General features: G+C 42.6%; 1 protein-coding gene and 1 long non-coding RNA gene across 3 annotated transcripts in view; one reads left to right on the forward strand and one right to left on the reverse strand.

Annotated features, from left to right (window-relative positions):
* The window catches only part of LOC109424074 (ATP-binding cassette sub-family C member 4), a 58,944-nt gene extending 49,308 nt beyond the window's left edge, over positions 1-9,636 (forward strand). For both annotated transcript variants that reach the window (XM_019699158.3, XM_062843007.1), the window contains 7 exons: positions 4,532-4,699; positions 4,763-6,410; positions 6,476-6,888; positions 6,946-7,149; positions 7,210-7,550; positions 7,613-8,552; positions 8,866-9,636. In XM_019699158.3, coding sequence (XP_019554703.2) covers positions 4,532-4,699; positions 4,763-6,410; positions 6,476-6,888; positions 6,946-7,149; positions 7,210-7,550; positions 7,613-8,552; positions 8,866-9,136 — 3,985 coding nt within the window. In that variant the 3' untranslated portion in view covers positions 9,137-9,636. The remainder of the gene's footprint in view (positions 1-4,531; positions 4,700-4,762; positions 6,411-6,475; positions 6,889-6,945; positions 7,150-7,209; positions 7,551-7,612; positions 8,553-8,865) is intronic.
* A 5,102-nt stretch (positions 9,637-14,738) lies between these two features.
* LOC134284265 (uncharacterized) lies at positions 14,739-16,928 on the reverse strand. Its single transcript, XR_009995726.1, has 2 exons — positions 16,286-16,928; positions 14,739-16,248 (listed from the first exon to the last, which is right to left on the reverse strand). It is a non-coding gene; the product is annotated as an uncharacterized LOC134284265 (long non-coding RNA).
* Positions 16,929-17,767: the final 839 nt, after the last annotated feature.

The raw sequence follows: 17,767 nt of genomic DNA on the forward strand, positions 1-17,767 counted from the left end.
GGCAAAATCGAAATGCCGCTTTTTCATTTGGTTCGGCCGCGAGCGCGTCGTCGTCGTCGTCTATTTCACAGTGCTGATCTTCGTACGGGGCAGTTCAGTGTATTTTTGGAGGCAAAATCGAAATGCCGCTTTTTCATTTGGTTCGGCCGCGAGCGCGTCGTCGTCGTTGTCGTCGTCGTCGTCTATTTCACAGTGCTGATCTTCGTACGGGGCAGTTCAGTGTATTTTTTGAGGCAAAATCGAAATGCCGCTTTTTCATTTGGTTCGGCCGCGAGCGCGTCGTCGTCGTCTATTTCACAGTGCTCATCTGCTCATTTTTTGCATTTACACAAAAGAGTGAAAAGTGTTGGTTCGGGCTCGCCGGTCGAGAAAAATCCGGGCGCCGACAAGTGAGTCGCGTTCAGTGTATTTCTGTGTGGAATAGACTAAAGGTTTCTGCTCCCTAGTGGAGTGGAGACGCACGATAGAATTTTCTTCTTGGCTAGTTTTTGCGTCGAAAAGTGGTCGGTTGTTAACGGCGGTTTGTGTATATTGATCCATTGTCAAATCATATCACCAACCATAGGTGACTCCCGGACTGACAATGTACCTTACCCTACTAACAATAAAAATCCTTCCTGAGACAAACGTGGAGATGCAGCGATTCGCGGTCTTTATAACAACGTTTGTCTTACTAACATTCCCTCCCATCCTCGATGACCGTAAGGACGTGGCCGGCGCCGTTATTGACCCTATTAAAGTTGGGAGCTCTCGACCTGTGTACATTGAGAATAGTAAGCTAGTCCTAAGCCCTATTCATTGGCTCCTTGTGCAATTTCGATTGCTCTGGTCAATCACGGAGTAGCAACTACGAATTGGGTTCTTTAGGGGTATCCGGATTATTTCATAATCGGATGCTCCGGCCAAAAATTAGTCGAAATCCAAAATTTCATAATTTTTGGAGTCCGGGAACTATTTTTAAAATGCATTTAAAGTTTGTATGGAGAAAATTTTTTGAACTGTCACTTTAACGATTGAACTGTCATTCTATCCACGAAAATTAAAACTGTTTTGTTGATTCAACCATCAAAACAAAGGTGTTGGAATCCAATCAAATCACGTTATACTCAGAAAAATGAGCTCTTTCGATTAGGCTATAGAAAATAGCAATATTTTATTCACTAAACAACCCAATTGTGCGGTCATCTATGCTCATGCTCATGCTCATGCTCATGCTAAGAGCGGACAAATCGCCTCTTTTCCATGTTGAAGTAAAGCTGGGAAAATTCCATCTTTCCCGGCAGATTTGAAAGGTTGAAAAGAACTCAATGCCCATTCGACCCTCGACGGTGTGAAGATTTCACAAGCTTTTTGATAGGCATTGGTCGACCACGCATGTCTTGCCTTATCCGAGTCCTGTTCTTCATCCGAATAAGGAATCGATCCTGGGAAGTGAGTTCTCATCATTACTTCCAATGTTTCAGAAGAATCAACAGTAAAACTGCCATCTTCCTTTTTAAGACTTCCAAGACCATTTGAATGGTCTTTCGAAAGGACTTTATGAAGCCTTGCAGCCGTAGGAGCGTTATTGATGTCTTCACATACCCGTCTCCAGTCCTTGCGTTTGGCTAGTCTCAATTCTCTGTTGTATTCTGTAAAGGCTTGTTTATACTGAACCCAATCAGATGTAACTTTTGCTCTATTGAACAACCGTCTTGATTTCTTCCTCAGATCTGCCAGCTTATCATTCCACCAAGGGACATCCCTGTTGGATGACCTCTGTCGGATTGGGCAACTAGCATGATATGATGAAATCATTTTATCAATAATCTCATCAGAGGCATTTTCCAACTGTGAAACTGACAAGATCTGCTCACCCTTATATGAATTTCCATTCATTAAATAAAAGCTGTAGAGGTCCCAATTAGTTTTTTTTTGGGTTTCTATAGCTTTCAATTAAATTTGATCCGGCTTTATAATCGAACCTGATATGTTTGTGATCTGACAATGATTCCTCATCAGAAACATGCCAGTTCGCGATCTTATCTGATAGCAGATAGCTACAAAGCGTAAGATCTAAAACTTCCTGTCGAATAGTATTAACAAAAGTTGGAGAATTCCCTTTATTGCAAATGTCTATGTTATTAGACGTAATGTAATTCAGGAGATCCTCACCTCTTTTATTAATATCTGTACTGCTCCATATGGTATGGTGGGCATTTGCATCGCACCCTATTACAAATTGGGCGTTTATTTTTTTGCAATAATTAACAAAACTTACGACCAAAGATGGAGGCACATCATCAACGTCTCCCGGAAAATATGCAGAAGCAATGCATACCTCAGTTTTTCCCTGGATTGTTGGGACCTCCATTTTAATCGCAACAATGTCTCTAGTAATAAACTCAGTTCTCTAATAAATCTTCTGCTGAGCACAGCTGAAGCACCCTTCGCGTGGTGAAGATTTGTTTGGATAATTTTCAAGGTACTAATTTTTTTTTACTATTTACAGGAGAAAAATAAGGTCCACTGCGTCATTGCTCCGTTTAACACAGTAAGGGCAAAATACTGTGGAGGGTGCCCTGGTACTCCACAGGCACCGTTAGCGGTTAGGTTTTTATTAGACCCCCTAACCATCCATTCTTAGGCACGGTACGCATTAAGCCGCATGACACCATGAATTAGGGATCGCCTGTTTGGTGGACTCTTACCACCGGATCAGACAATCCGTAGTGATATTCTTAGCCAGTTGAAGGAACTGCTACCGCCACTACACGGCTGTCTAGGCTGATCGGGAATAGAAATTAATATTGATGATCAACTTCTTTCGAGCCCGAACAGTCGTGACCAAAGAGAAGTAACACGTTGAATGATCTCCGAAGTTACTTCTATTCAAAAAAAATCGTGCAATTTCTCCCAGAATCCCTACAGAAGTTTCTCTCAGGACATTTCTCAGATGTTGTTACGGAATTTCAATAAGAGTTCCTCTTGGGATTCCTCTTGAATGTTTTTTTTTTTTCGCGATTCCTTTCGTAGCGAATTTCCCCAGAAGTTCTTCCCAGGATTTCTCAGAAGTTTTGCACGAATTTTCGGCAGCAGTTCATTCCGCGGTTTATTCTAATGATTTTATCTGTATTGCTTTCGGAGTCTCTCTTGAGATTTCTTCCAAAGTTTTTTCCCATAATTTCTTCAAGAAATTTCCGTGAGCTTCTTCAATAGCATCTCTCGGGATTTCTACAGCAAACTTTTTAAATGTTCGTACAGGATTTCTCTCCAATTTTTTCCTGGAACTTCTCTTAGAAGATTCCTTTCGCAGTTCTCGTACTTGATCCCAAGATTTTTTTGGGGTTTCTTCCGGAGTACCTTTTTTGGTTTTCTGCAGGGGCTTTTTCTGACATTTTTCATGGAGTACTTCCAGCGATTTCTTTTAATGGTTTCCCAAGCTTTTCATGAAAGTGATTTCCATGATTTCTTGCAATGATTTTCTCGAGATTTTTAGTGTTTTTTTCCTAGGATTACTTCCAAAGTTTTTCCTGGGGTTCCTACCGGAAATGGTCCCGGGATTCTGGGTGTTCCTTTCGGGATTTCTCTAATAGTTTCTCCTGGAGTTTTTTCAGTGATTTTTCAAAGAATTTTGATCCAGGTACCTCCTGGGACAGCCTATGAAATTCCAAGTCAGAAATTCCAGGAAAAACATTAGAAGGCATCCAGGTGAATTATTGCGAGGAATTCCGGGAAGACATATTGAAGAATTCACGAGAGGAACTTTGGAAGAAATCCTAGGAAAAACCAGGACTTTTTGGAAAAAAAGAAATCTGTAATTAATCCCGAGACGAATTATTAGGGAAATTGCGGGAGGAAATCTGAAAACCTCGCTGAAAACCTTTATGAGAAATCCCAGAAGGAATTCCAGGAGAATTCCCGGAAAACTCTCTGGAAGAACTTCTGCAGAAATCTCGCAAACATCTCGGCAGAAACTGTTGACATGCAATGCCACTAAGAGAAACTCTTAAAAGACTTTGCATATATGTTGGAAGGATCTCCGGAAGGAATCCAGCGAAGAACTCTGAAAGCATACAGAGAATCCCGGCAGCTACTCCTACAAAGACCCCGAAAAACTCCAGCAGAAATCCTGGTAGAAACTCCGGCAACAATCCCAGAAGAGACAAACGAAAAAATTTGGGGGATAATCCGGAAAACCTCTGGATGGAATATTGGGAAAAACTCCTGAAGAAATCCAGGAAAATTTTTTGATTGATTCAAGGAAGAATTTCGGGGGAAATCGCGAGAAGAGTTCTATGAAAAACTGAAGAAGAAATTGCTGTAAAAATCCTAGAAGGAATTCCAGATGGAATTCAAGAAAGAATTTAAGATGTGCGATTATCAAGACTTTCAACCTTGTACCGACTTATTGAACCCTCTAAGCAGAATACCCTCTTCGAATGAGTGTAACACTCATTCGAAGACTTTCAAGTTAAAATACTTAGAATAATGGAACTCAGTTGAATCTTACATGCATACTAATAATCTCGTTTTCTACCCTTCTTTACAGAAAATGGTTCGCACAACAGTCCGGCCCGGGACGGCCTTCGCTCATCAAGGCCATCTTCAAAACCTTCTGGTGGGAGTACACCATCCTTGGGTTCATCTGCGTCGTCAACGACATCTTCATCCGGCTGGCTCAGCCGATTTTCCTTGGTTGGCTGCTGCAGTATTTCAGGTTGTTCTTTGGAAGTTCTGTACGTTTGAAGACCGTTCATTAATATGAGATTTCTCCTTACAGGAAAGATACCGATGTGACACGCGAAAGTGCGCTGTACTACGCAGGCGCAATCGTCCTACTGAATGCACTGAGTGTGATAACTATCAACCAGTACATTCTGGGCAGTTTCCAGAACGGGATGAAAGTGCGAATCGCCGTATGCAGTGTGATCTACCGGAAGGCACTGCGGTTGTCTCGGACGGCCTTGGGAGACACGGCACCCGGTAAGGTGGTAAACTTGCTGTCCAACGACGTCAACCGGTTCGACATTGTGTCGGTGTTCCTGCATTCGATGTGGTCTGCTCCGCTGTTGACCATCATCGTCGGGGTGTTGCTGTACATGGAAATCGGAGTGGCAGGGTTGATCGGGATGATTGTGATCTTCATAGTGACCCCGATTCAGGCCTATACGGGCAAGTTGACGTCCCGGTTTCGACTGCAGACGGCGCTGAGAACAGACGAGCGTATCCGGTTGATGGACGAGATTATATCCGGGATCCAGGTTATTAAGATGTACGCGTGGGAGAAGCCGTTTGCGAAGCTGATCAAGCTGGCTAGAAGGCTGGAACTGAAGATTGTGAAGAAGAGTTCTTATGTTCGGGGGTTGTACATGACGTTTCTGCTGTTCACGACCAGAATGGCGCTGTTCTGTACGATGATGGCAATGGTTTTGCTAGGAAACGATCTAACGGCTGCCAAGGTATTTGTTGTTTCGACGTATTTCGGAATCTTGGCCAACACGATGTCCGCTATGTTTGTGAGAGGAATTGCGGAAATCGCAGAGGCGATGGTCGCCATGAAGCGTTTGCAGCGTTTCCTCGAGTATGCGGAGAAGGAAGGAGAAAGCGAGGGAGAAGCCAAGCAGAGGCTGCTTAAAGATTTCGAACCCAATGGAGACGTTTCCGAGAAACAGAAGCTGATCGAATCGGATACACAGCTGCCACCGAAAGTGGCGATTTCGATGAAGAATGTTACGGCTCGATGGGGAGCTGTTAAGCGCCAGGACTTGCCTGGATCTAAGCCCGATGCCAAAAATGGATCCGCACCAGTGCCGAAAATTGTCGATACGGTGAGGAAAATGGACGAGGAGGATGAATCTTGGAAGACTGCTACGTTGTCGAACATTAACGTAGATTTCAGAAAAGGCATTTTGATAGGAATAATTGGACCGGTAGGAGCGGGCAAATCGTCTTTATTGCAAGCTATGCTGAAGGAACTGCCATTAGAATCGGGATCAATTGTCAGCAAAGGAAAGTTTGCATACGTTAGTCAAGAACCGTGGGTCTTTGCCGGAACGGTACGACAGAACATTCTGTTTGGTCAACCGATGGAGAAGGATCGATACGATTCCGTTGTGCAGGCTTGCGCTCTACTGAGAGATTTCGAACAGCTACCGCATGGTGATAAGACAATCATAGGAGAACGTGGAGCAGCGCTTTCCGGGGGACAGAAAGCAAGAATAAGTTTAGCTAGGGCTGTGTATCGAAGAGCCGACATATTCCTGATGGACGATCCGCTCAGTGCCGTGGATGCTCACGTGGGTCGCCATTTGTTCGACATTTGTATAGGTCCTCGAGGACGGTTAGGCAAGCTGAAAACAACGAGGATATTGGTCACACATCAAGTGCACTTCCTCAAAGAAGCCGATTGGGTGATAGTAATGAATGAGGTAAATTCTAAAAACGGAATACTTTGTAGAGTGTCTAATCTGACGTTAAAATCTTACATTTTTAGGGTAAAATAACAATACAGGGAACACCGTACGACCTTTCGCAAAACGGAATAGACTTTGTAGAGTTACTGGAGAAGCTCGAAGAAGAAGCCGGAGATGGTGAAAGTTCAATCATGACGTCGGATAGAAGAAGTCGCCGCGGATCACGTGCCTCGTCCAGATCCATTGCCTCTTCGCAACACTCGCTGGAAGATCTCGCGGAAGATGAACAGCACGAAAAGAGAGAAAAGGATAAATCCAAATCACCGGAAGCTGATCAGAACATGGAAATGAGTTCCAAAGGAACTGTACAGGGATCGGTTCTGCTCAACTACGTTCGCTGCGGTGCAAATCCTGTGATATTGCTTGGTCTGTTGATACTGTTTTTGGGTACACAGCTGGCAGCTAGCGGAGCCGATTTCTGGGTTGCGTTTTGGTATGTTGAAAGCTATTAGTGTTCGAAAATGACTTTTAATCATTGTTTTCAATGCAGGACATCCCAAGAAGAGCAACGTATATTTTTAAGACAAAACAACACTGATCACAGCGAACCAATCGAAAGAGCGAACAACTCCTCTATTCTAGAAGAAGCTCTATCGGAAATAGATTCCTCCAACGGATCCCTTCGAAGTACAGAGTTTTGCATGACAGTCCATGGAGCTCTAGTGATAAGCATCTTTCTAATAGCAATCTCACGGTAAGTTCTTGTTACTTATTCAGAATGTTTCGCATTAAAACATTAAATTCGTTCAAACAGATCCATAAGCTTCTACCGAACGTCGGTACGGGCATCGCAGAACCTGCACGACTCTATGTTCAAGGGATGCGTTTCGACTTCTATGCGCTTCTACGACACCAACCCGTCCGGACGTATTCTTAACCGATTCTCCAAGGATATGGGATCGGTCGATGAGCTGCTGCCGAAAGCAATTTTGGACGCAACGCAGATTATTCTCAACATGATTGGTACGATCATCGTCACCGTCGTTGTAAATCCGATGTTCCTCATTCCGTTGGCATTCCTGGGGGTGATATTTATCTACCTGCGGAAGATTTATCTCAAGACCTCGAAGAATGTTAAAAGGCTCGAGGGAATCAGTAAGTAGTTTTTGGTTAACTGTTAAAGTCTGATTTGTTAAACAACGATTTTCTTATTACAGCACGTTCTCCAGTCTTTTCGCATCTAGCTGCGTCGCTAGCTGGTCTTCCAACGATTCGAGCCTTTGCTGCCCAAAATGAACTGATCAAAGAGTTTGACTCCCATCAAGACATCCATACGGCTGCCTTCTACATGTTCATCACCAGTAGCACGGCCTTCGGCTTTGCGTTAGATCTACTGTGTCTTATTTTCGTTCTGATCGTAGTGTTTAGTTTTCTCGTTTTGGATACAAACATCTTGGGAGACCGGGTAGGGTTAGCTATCACTCAAGCGATGGCCCTGACCGGTATGATGCAATGGGGTATTCGACAGAGCGCAGAAGTGGCCAACTTCATGATGTCTGTCGAACGTCTGCTCGAGTACCGTGACCTTCAACCGGAAAAGCAACCGGATCCGCCAAGGATTTTGAACAAAGGCTGGCCCGAAGCTGGTCGTATCCTGTTTAAGAATGTCTCCTACCGTTACTTTGAAGGCGGTAACCTAGTACTGAAAAACTTAAACTTCGAGATCAATCCAATGGAGAAAATTGGAATTGTGGGCCGAACTGGAGCTGGCAAATCTTCTCTAATAGGAGCACTATTTCGCTTGGCGCAAGTCGAAGGTGATATCCTGATCGACGGAGTAAACACAGGGGAAATTTCATTGGAGAATTTGAGATCGAAGATTTCAATCATTCCTCAAGATCCGGTTCTGTTCTCTGGAACCCTCCGGAGAAACTTGGATCCGTTTGAAGATTTCCCCGATACGGATCTTTGGAACGCGCTGGAGCAAGTCGAACTGAAGGAAATTGCCAACGGTCCGCTGGGTCTGCAGATGGCCGTTGCCGCTGGTGGATCAAATTTCAGCGTAGGACAGCGACAGCTGATCTGCCTGGCTCGTGCCATCTTGAGAAGCAATCGTGTGCTGGTACTGGACGAAGCTACGGCGAATGTGGATCCAAAGTAAGTACTGCTGGAAGGTGTTTTCAATAAGCATCCAGGTCAATCAAAAGGGTTAATTCCTGAGAATCGGCATGAACTTGCACAGGCTGTGGGTACGCAATCGCATTATCTTCTTCTTGTGGGGACCTTCAATTTTTGGGTGAGAATGACGTCTGCAACGTCAGATCGCTAAAGAACAATCTGACGTTGCAGACGCCATTCCCGCCTTAAAATTGAACATCACCAACACCTACGCACTGAAACACAACCGACTGTAGATCGATTTTTATTCGTTACGTGTAACAAAACTAATTCAAGTCCACTTTCCTTCCAGCACCGACCGGCTGATCCAGGAGACAATCCGTATCAAGTTCGCCAACTGCACCGTGCTGACGATCGCCCATCGCCTAAACACCATCATGGACTCGGACCGGGTACTGGTGATGGATGCGGGCGAATCCATCGAGTTCGGAACGCCACACGATCTGCTCCAGATGCCGGTGGGTGTGTTCAAGGAAATGGTTCTGGCTACGGGACCGTCCGAGTCGGAGAGACTCATACAAATTGCCAAACAAAAACACGATGAAATCGAGGCCAGTGGGTAGATGTAACAAAACAATCGGATATTTAGGGGGAAACGGTGCGCAGTCGGAAGTACAAAAAGTGACCTTATGAAGATTTGTTCAGAACAAATGATGATTTCCGGTGAAATCAAGAACCAAATAATTTTCCAGTTTAAACAGTCTCAATTGATGAAGAATCTGTTGTAATCAGTAAGTTGTACCGCACTTCCTTTTTACTTAAAATTACTTAATTACGTAACAGCTGCTGATATGCAACTTGCTAACTAAATCGAAACAAGAATAATAATTTCTCCTTAATGTTATTTTCATGTTGATCACTATTATGTTATGATATTATACATATATTATTTGGTTTGTACGCAAACTACAATGTTCATTTGCTTCAAGATGAAACATTTTGGAATCTAAATTTAAATTTGTAATAAATATTATCTTTGAGATTAGTGTCTTTAAAAAGCCATATTTAGTTTCTGGAATGTTTCATCTTGTACTATCAATAAACCATTGCCAATAAAAACAAATTCTAATCTAAACATTTGAAAGAAAACTCCATACACCCTAGGAACTGTAGATATGTGTAAACGAATCATATATACTTGTTCTTCTCACTGACAATATATTCCACCACCAATTCAATGGGACCATTCCGTACAATTGTATCAGTTCTTTCTATTATACCGGCATCTCAATTCCACTTTGTAGTGCGCCAACAATTCAATTGATACCGCGCGCTTCGCATTCTGTTCTGGCATGTGCGCACAATAATCACAATGACAGTCCAGAATTGGCTGCGAGCGCCTGCCCTAAAACGTTAAGCGTCGTGTTGCCAATTAGGCTTAATTTAATCTGATCGTCGTTTCAAGAGTGGACCGCGTGTGCTCTTCAATAAGGGGGAAGAGGTCCGGCTTGGACAGAGAGAAAGTGACAAATTTGAAACCATTACACTATGGGTCAGAAAGTAGAATTTCTGAATGTTTTTTTAACCCTAGATTTATTTGAGTAGCATGGGCGCATTATTTTTCAAATTTTAGGTTATAAAATGATGGGTCGACAACTTTGAATGGGTGTCCAACATATTTGGTCTCCCCAAGATTCTACCTCATCCTTTCACGGGTCAGTTGATGTCAAAAACTGCCAGCTAAGAGCTGTGTACTCAGCTTGTAGTGCAGCCTGGGCACTGTTGTCCTTCTGTTTTCTGCTAGATTGAGGAGGCACGTCCCGTGCGTCTGTTCATCAATGAAGTACGGCTCAAACAGCGTCTGTTTTGGCATCCAGCTGCTAAGTATAAAATACTGTATCGCGTCAGCTATACTGAAGGAGACAGTTAGTTCGAATGTTTCAAAAGTCGGATCATGGAACGTGATAATTTTGAATAAACCCCACACGTGTTGTATCCCTGGAACCGTGAAAATCAGAATGTGGGCGTGATAGTAGCAGCTATCGTAGGAGATACGCAGGCTCAAAACTGGAGAACGCGAATTCTGAGTGTTAGATCCCACCGCCAACTCTTTATTCAAGTACCACAACATCCCAAGCCAAAAGATAGCGTAAACGGTGAGGTAAAGGGAGCGCCGTTTAACCCGTTTACAAGAGGTGGACTGGCGAGATCGCCACCACAAGAGGTGAAGGCGAAAACTGGGGGATACAAGCAATCAGGAGCAGCACAAGGCATTCCAGCGCCAGCAGAGGTAGCCCAGATGAGTGGCGCAGACCTCACACGAGCGCCGAACAAAATGAACCCGAAACCCTGGTGTCTACTGGACAGCCCGGGAAGATATTGAGATATTGGAGCGGATTATTCTGTCGAGGCTGACTATCTATTTTATACCGAAGAATTAAATGACTCTAGGCTCTTGGATTACCAATTAGTCTTCCGGATCGACGGCGGACGCTATTAGGTCAATGCCAAAAAGAACGCGTTCAATAGTGTCAGTTGGGCCGCTGTATACTTAGAGCACCATACATCACCTAAGAGTCCCGGATAGCCCATTCCGCGGATACTAGAGATCTACTTCCAGAACATGGTGCTCTACTGAACGCCGAGGAAGGAGAGAGGATCTACAACATCACCACAGGGGTTTTCCTAAGCCTGGTACTATAGAATGTGGCGTATGATGGCGTATTGAGCCTTACGCTACCACCGAGAGTAAAGCTGGTTGGCTTTTCCGACGAGATTACCCTGCTGGCAAACGGCGAATCGATAAAGGAAGTGGAGCTCACAATATATGATTATTTAGTTTGGAAAGTGAACCATATCCACACACCAACGACTTGACACAGACCCGCACTCCAAATCATAATCATTGCCACCGAGCTGATATTTTGGAAATTCCAGCCAAATCGCAAAATTTTTAATGACCAACATGCAATACTTGTAATTTTGTACCATATATTAAAACAGCTTCACGGTAAGTAATTAATATTTGTATTTTGAAACGATTTTTAAAGGTGGCCTGATATCAAAAAACGATCAAATCTGACTATACATGTCAATAGTTGCTACTCCGTGATTGATCTGTGCTGGTACCAATTGCACTGAGATCCAAATGAATAAGGGCTGGGACACTCCACTTATTCTCAAAGTGCAATTTAAGCAGCTCATACATTTTGGATCAATAACGGCGCCGGCTACGTCCTTATAGTCAGTTGGGAAGGGAAAGGAATGTTAGAGTGTGCTGGTTGTTGCTACTAAAGACCGAGATCACCTCTGCATCCCCACAAACAGCACGGATTGGGGTATTTGGTAGACGGAAAGGATGGGAGATCTGGGAGTCGCCGTTGGGTAGGTGATGCGATCCATGGATAGGGGGTTATTTATAGTGTTCGTAAGGTGATAGATTGTTTGGTGAATGAGGTGAATAAGATCAAGCGACACAGCACGCTTTGGTTGCATAACTTGTAGGCGTTATATACACTGTGCTGTGAGTGGAAAATTGGAAGGGAGGGAAACGACTTTTTTCCAATTCGTTTCTGGTTCTAGCGATGGCTATGAATATACAGTGATAGACATTCGTTTAGCCGAGGCCAAAAAATGAAAAGTGAAAGCAGCAAAAAGTGAAAGTAGAATAGAATACATCTAGGCGCTGTACAATACTGTAGGTGCAGCTGTCAATTGAAGTCGCTCACGTAGTGCCCTAGTGGACAATAGAGCTGTAAAGCCCACATCGCCAGGGAGTGCACCAAATTTCCTGATTTGTACGATGAGTAAGAGACACGCGACGGGTGAGCCTAAATGTCCAGACACACGTGAAGAACGAAACAACCGAAACTAGTACAGATAGATGAACCTGAACCACTGTGATACCGCACAACAGTTGCTGTAGCAGTAAGTCTCGAAGTCAAGTACAAATATCGTCCTACTAGGGGACCTCTCCTACATTTCCCCTAGAAACGGGACTTGAATGTTGGGCGTCTCAGATAAACGTGGTCAAAATAACAATGCCAAAATAGTAGCATCAACAATGTTTTCAGTCAACGGTACCGCACGCATGGTAATATTGACAATGTTTCAGTATAATTAACAGAATTTTGCATTCGGTTGGAAATCGTTGGTGCAGTTCTTAATTTTACCATGGATTCGGTAGCAACTACAACAAAATTTATTTCAGTGTAAGAAAGATTACAGCGGCCGTTCGCTCGTTGCAAACCCGCTCATTGCAACGCTTTTTGCTTGCAAGTCCGCTAATTGCAAAATTTGACACGTGTTTGCAATTAAAAAGCAATCAAGTGTCAAATTGGTGCTGTCAGTCATGCTGGCAGTGCATTTCGGTGCACTATAGTGTCAAAGTGACGTTGCAATTAGCGAAAGGCATTCGCTCGTTGCAAAATAAACATTTTGCAACAAGCGAACGACCGCTGCACTATATTTTTTAGTTTTTTCAAAAAAATATCCTCTATTTAAAGGGCCCCCACTACACTGTGGCCCCGGGCCCCCACATTTGTAAATCCAGCCCTGATTGCCGATGCGCTCCTGCGGATACCTGTTAGCCGGGTACCTGTACAAGATTCTCAGAAGTTACTTCCAGAATCGAGTACTAGTTTACGACACATACACAGAAGTGCTTTCACATAACCTCAGGAGACCCGCAAAGTTCCATCCTGGGTCCGGTGTAATGGAACGTCATGTACGACGAGGTGTTGAGGTTGAGGTTAGAGTTCCCTTTGGGAGTGGAGATTGTCGGCTTTGCTGACGACATTACGCTCAAAGTCTACGATGAGTCGATCGAAGAAATGGTGTTGCTTATTACCCACTCAATCAAGGTTGTGGAGGCGTGGATGAGGTCCAGGATACTGGAGTTGGCTCAACACAAAACTGAGGTGAGGGTTGTGTACAACCGGAAGTCGGCAGTGATCAGTGTAGGCGATTGCACTATCACGTCGAAGCGCTCCGTCAAACACATGGGCGTGATGATTGACGAAAAGCTTACCTTCGGTAGCCACATTGTTTACGCCTGTAAAAAAACATCGACAGCTACAGTGGTACTGTCGCGGATGATGTCCAATAGCTCTGCGGTGTACGCCAGTAAGCGCAAGCTTCTGGCTAGTGTCGCTATATCTATACTTAGGTATGGTGGTCCGGCTTAAATCGAGCTTTTTGAGCTCTATACAATTAAGTTTTTTTTACGCGGGGTATACGTACCGCTTAAAAAAACTCAGTTCAAAATTTAAAAAACGCGGCAGCGTAAATGAAAACCGCATAAAAAAGACCTGACTGTAATACATCCGAAGACCAAACAATTACGATTATAAAGGTATCTCGGTGTTGAATACAAAAGCTGCGAGCAAGAGAAACTGTGATTGTTAGTAGACGATTATTTCATAAACATTTCAAGGTATCTCCTAACAAATTCAGTAATTGAACCGTAATTTCAATATGTGGACCGGGGTACGAAAAACGGATCACGCCGAAAAACAAACGCTTTGTCCTAAGCTAAGCACGGTGTGTCTGGTGGAGAACATTAATTTAAAAAAATCGGTATCGCTAAGACACCCACCAAGCGAAAGCTAAGGGTCCCCCCTTTCATTTAAGACTTAAAGGAGAAAGTTCTATCGGCGGGTCTAGAACAATTTTTTTTTTGAAAAAATATGATATTTTTTATTTTTTTTCGAAGAACACAGTTATGACAAAACACTGTTTTTCCATTGCAAGCATGATTTTCCGACGATATATTTTTTATATTATGTTTATTACTCTTCACATAAAAGCACAATAGTCCCATGTGAATGGGAAATCCAGCAGATGACAGTTTTGTGTTTATGGACAGTGTGGTGAAAGTACTAGAACAGTGAGTATAAAATCGAGTTATATGCTGTTCCTTTGAATTTGAATTCCAATCTAGATTCCAATAATGTGTTTGCATCCTATGACAGATGCGTATACGTCTTTAGGGTCTCGTACTGGCACCAGCTGGTCACCGATCGACCACCTTTACAGCATATACCGTCATTTGGTTCTTCAGTTTTGTGCTCTTGAAATTTCGGGGTGTGATTTCGTCATATATTCTTCTCAAACAGCTTCTCAACTTCAATGCGCGTCTGGTACTCAAGACACATGTTTGCTTTCGTCTTCTTCTTCTTCTTCTTCTCCTTCTTCTTCTTCTTCTTCTTCTTCTTCTTCTTCTTCTTCTTCTTCTTCTTCTTCTTCTTGGCAAAACGTCCCTACAGGGACAAAGCATGCTTCTAAGCTTGTTCTATGAGCACTGTAGGAGATGTAATAAGAATAAATGAAATTGTTTGATTTGTTTGAAATTTTCTTATTTTATCTCCTACAAGCACTTTCACAGTTTTTAACTAAAAACTTATTTTGCCAATTACTATTTTGCATGTGTATAGCGTGTGACTTGCACGAAAATACTGCATGCTCATTTAAGTCGAGGAAATTTCCTTCACGAAACGGTCCTGGACTGACCGGGAATCGAACCCGTCATCCTCAGCAAGGTTGTGCTGGGTACTCACGCTTTTGCAGCTGTGGCTTTATGGGCACTTTTCGTTATCAAAAACAAATCATCGGTGAACAAAATCTGTTTACTGTTCTGGTCACTCGTTGAAGCCGGTTTCCATCTGGATGGTAGTTCATGAATATTTGAGAGCTTCATCTGATCAGTCTGATCTTTGGGTTTTGCCCGCAAATATTCAGTAACCTCAGCAACTTTATGAGAAGTCTGAATGATGTTCAACAAGTTTCAATGTACTTCAGCTTTAGTGCAAACAAGCTGTTTGCCTTTGATCATCTTCCTGTAGCATCTAGAACACAACTGCAACGAGCAATTTCTTTCTGCGTCATCGGTAGTAGCGCTAGATCTGCCACGTTTGCCCTTTATGAGAAGTTGTAGTTCTTGCAGAACTACATATTTCACAAACAAGGGCCGCAACTCCATGTAGAAGGTTTCAAATAATATGTAAGCTCATAGAGAGTAAATCTAATGGGTATATGGTGGCGAATGAGATAAATTAAATGAGCAAGTCCGAACTTTTTTGTGGGGTAGTACTAACTGCTATCTCTGATATCTTTCAGAAAAAAGTTTTCATAATATCAACAACCTGCAAGTAGAAACAAGATCAAGTTAAGACATTTTCAATCCGTTCTGATTAATATGTATGTGCTCAGAAGATGTTTCCCGACAAACTCACAGAATGTGAGTTCTTCCTTCGAAAGGGAAATGAAGTTTGGGTCCCGAGATGAACTAGCCAAGGGCTAAAAATCTCGTTAATATAGATTCAAAAAAATAATAGCAAAAGATCAAACTATTGATAACCGACAGATTAGCACATTGTTCTTATTACATATACCGTTAGACATGTAGCATTAATTCTGTTTTTGTCAGTTGAGTAAGGCTACCTGTTCACAAAGATATACTGTTACTAATATTTTTTATAGACAATTTTACTAAACAAATCTAAAACAGAGAATATTAACTGTTTTCGATGATAATTGTGGCGGAAAAACACTTCTTCAAACACAAAACGTACCCTTTGGTTTGGTTTTCCTCGTCACTTAGGGGGTTCTTGTCGTAGTTGTTTCTTTAAAAGTAAGGAGCTATACCTAACTGCAATAGTCTAAATTAACTAAAAATGTTTAAGTCTTAGGTACCATAAAGGTGCACAAATTGAACAAATACCGGCATGTGATAATTCTATCCGAGCCACGGCATACAAGGATATAAGACAGACCATCACATTGATAAAATTGGTGTGGAGTTCTAGATCGTGTTATTCATGCTTTTGAACGATTTAAATTGCATCATCAAAAAACTTTCAGTTTTCCGAAATGGATTACCTTCCAAATGTTGTGCCCCGTTATCCGAGCTACTTTGATGTATGTTCTGTTTTTGTTGACATTACTCGGCCTACTTTGATCGTAAAACTGTTAAATCAAAAGACATTGTCAATAAAAATAAGAAAATCAGCTGCAATAACTACTTCCACGTAAAAGGTTAAGTTTATTTGTATATATGCCCAGATACTGCTGAAATTCTATTCAACTGCCTTAAATATTTTTTTTTTGCACTTTATGTCTAAGCAATATTTTGTAAGGAAAATTTTAATTTTTGATTTGACCCGTTTACTCTTTTAAAAGGACACGTTACTAATGGGCGACCTCATACAAGCCCATTTGGCTACACTCAAGGTTGAAAAAAGAAAAAAACACAAGCCTTAAAGATAGTAAGATTTGAAAAAAAAAATTGTTCTAGACCCGCCGATAGAACTTTCTCCTTTTAGTCTCAAATGAAAGAGGGGACCTTCAGCTTTCGTTTGGTGGGTGTTTTAGCGATACCGATTTTTTTAAATTAATTTTGTTCTACCAGACACACCGTGCTAAGCGGTGCATTTTGGTAACAAAGACGCTCCGCAACAAACGCATGTCAGACGCTGAGAGCAATAAAACAAACATCGCTTGCCGTGCGTATGCCGATATTCCGGCTTTTCTGCTGAAATTTTCGACCCACATCATCGAATTCATAAGCATTTGGACGAATTAAGACTCATGCAAACCTCATAGTCGAGTTTTAGTTGTAAAATAATGCGAAAATCGCTATGTGAATAGAACGAGACAAATATTCCTACCGTTTTTGCTATGAACAAACTCGGAAATGATTTTGTCATTATCTGCTTACAAAAAAACAAACTCAAAATAGTTCAATACTTTCTCTTGTAACAGAAAGAGTAGAAGCTGAATAGAATTCAAAGCCAAAAAAAGTATTATTTTATGGCTCTATATCTTTGGAACAACTGCATGAAAAAATGTGAAATTTTCAAACTCGTTTTTCTCGAAACCTTGTTTTTTGAGTTACGTTACCTGGGGACGATATAACATGGGACAATTATGTGTAGAACGGCAGTACAGGGGTTAGGAATGCCGGTGCCCTGCGGTCGAAATCGACCCTTACAGCGATTAAGTGGCCGAAGAGAGAACGTCCTGGTAGCGTTGCTGTCGTGGCGTCGGTTTACTGGTTGGATACGAGCCCGCGGTTGGAAGTGTCCCCGGTAAGGGCCGGGGCAGGTGGAAACCCCACTGTCAGCAATCTTCTGGTGCAGCTGATAGGGCCTGAAAGGTAGTGATACCCTTGCCTTCAGCAGGTCAGATCTGGTGGCATGTAGGCATCAGTTTTTGATGCCTGCAAAACAGTTGGGCGCGGGCGTGGGGTTGACCCT

The sequence above is a fragment of the Aedes albopictus genome, chromosome 3, assembly GCF_035046485.1.
Source record: "Aedes albopictus strain Foshan chromosome 3, AalbF5, whole genome shotgun sequence".
Taxonomy (NCBI): Eukaryota; Metazoa; Arthropoda; class Insecta; order Diptera; family Culicidae; genus Aedes; species Aedes albopictus.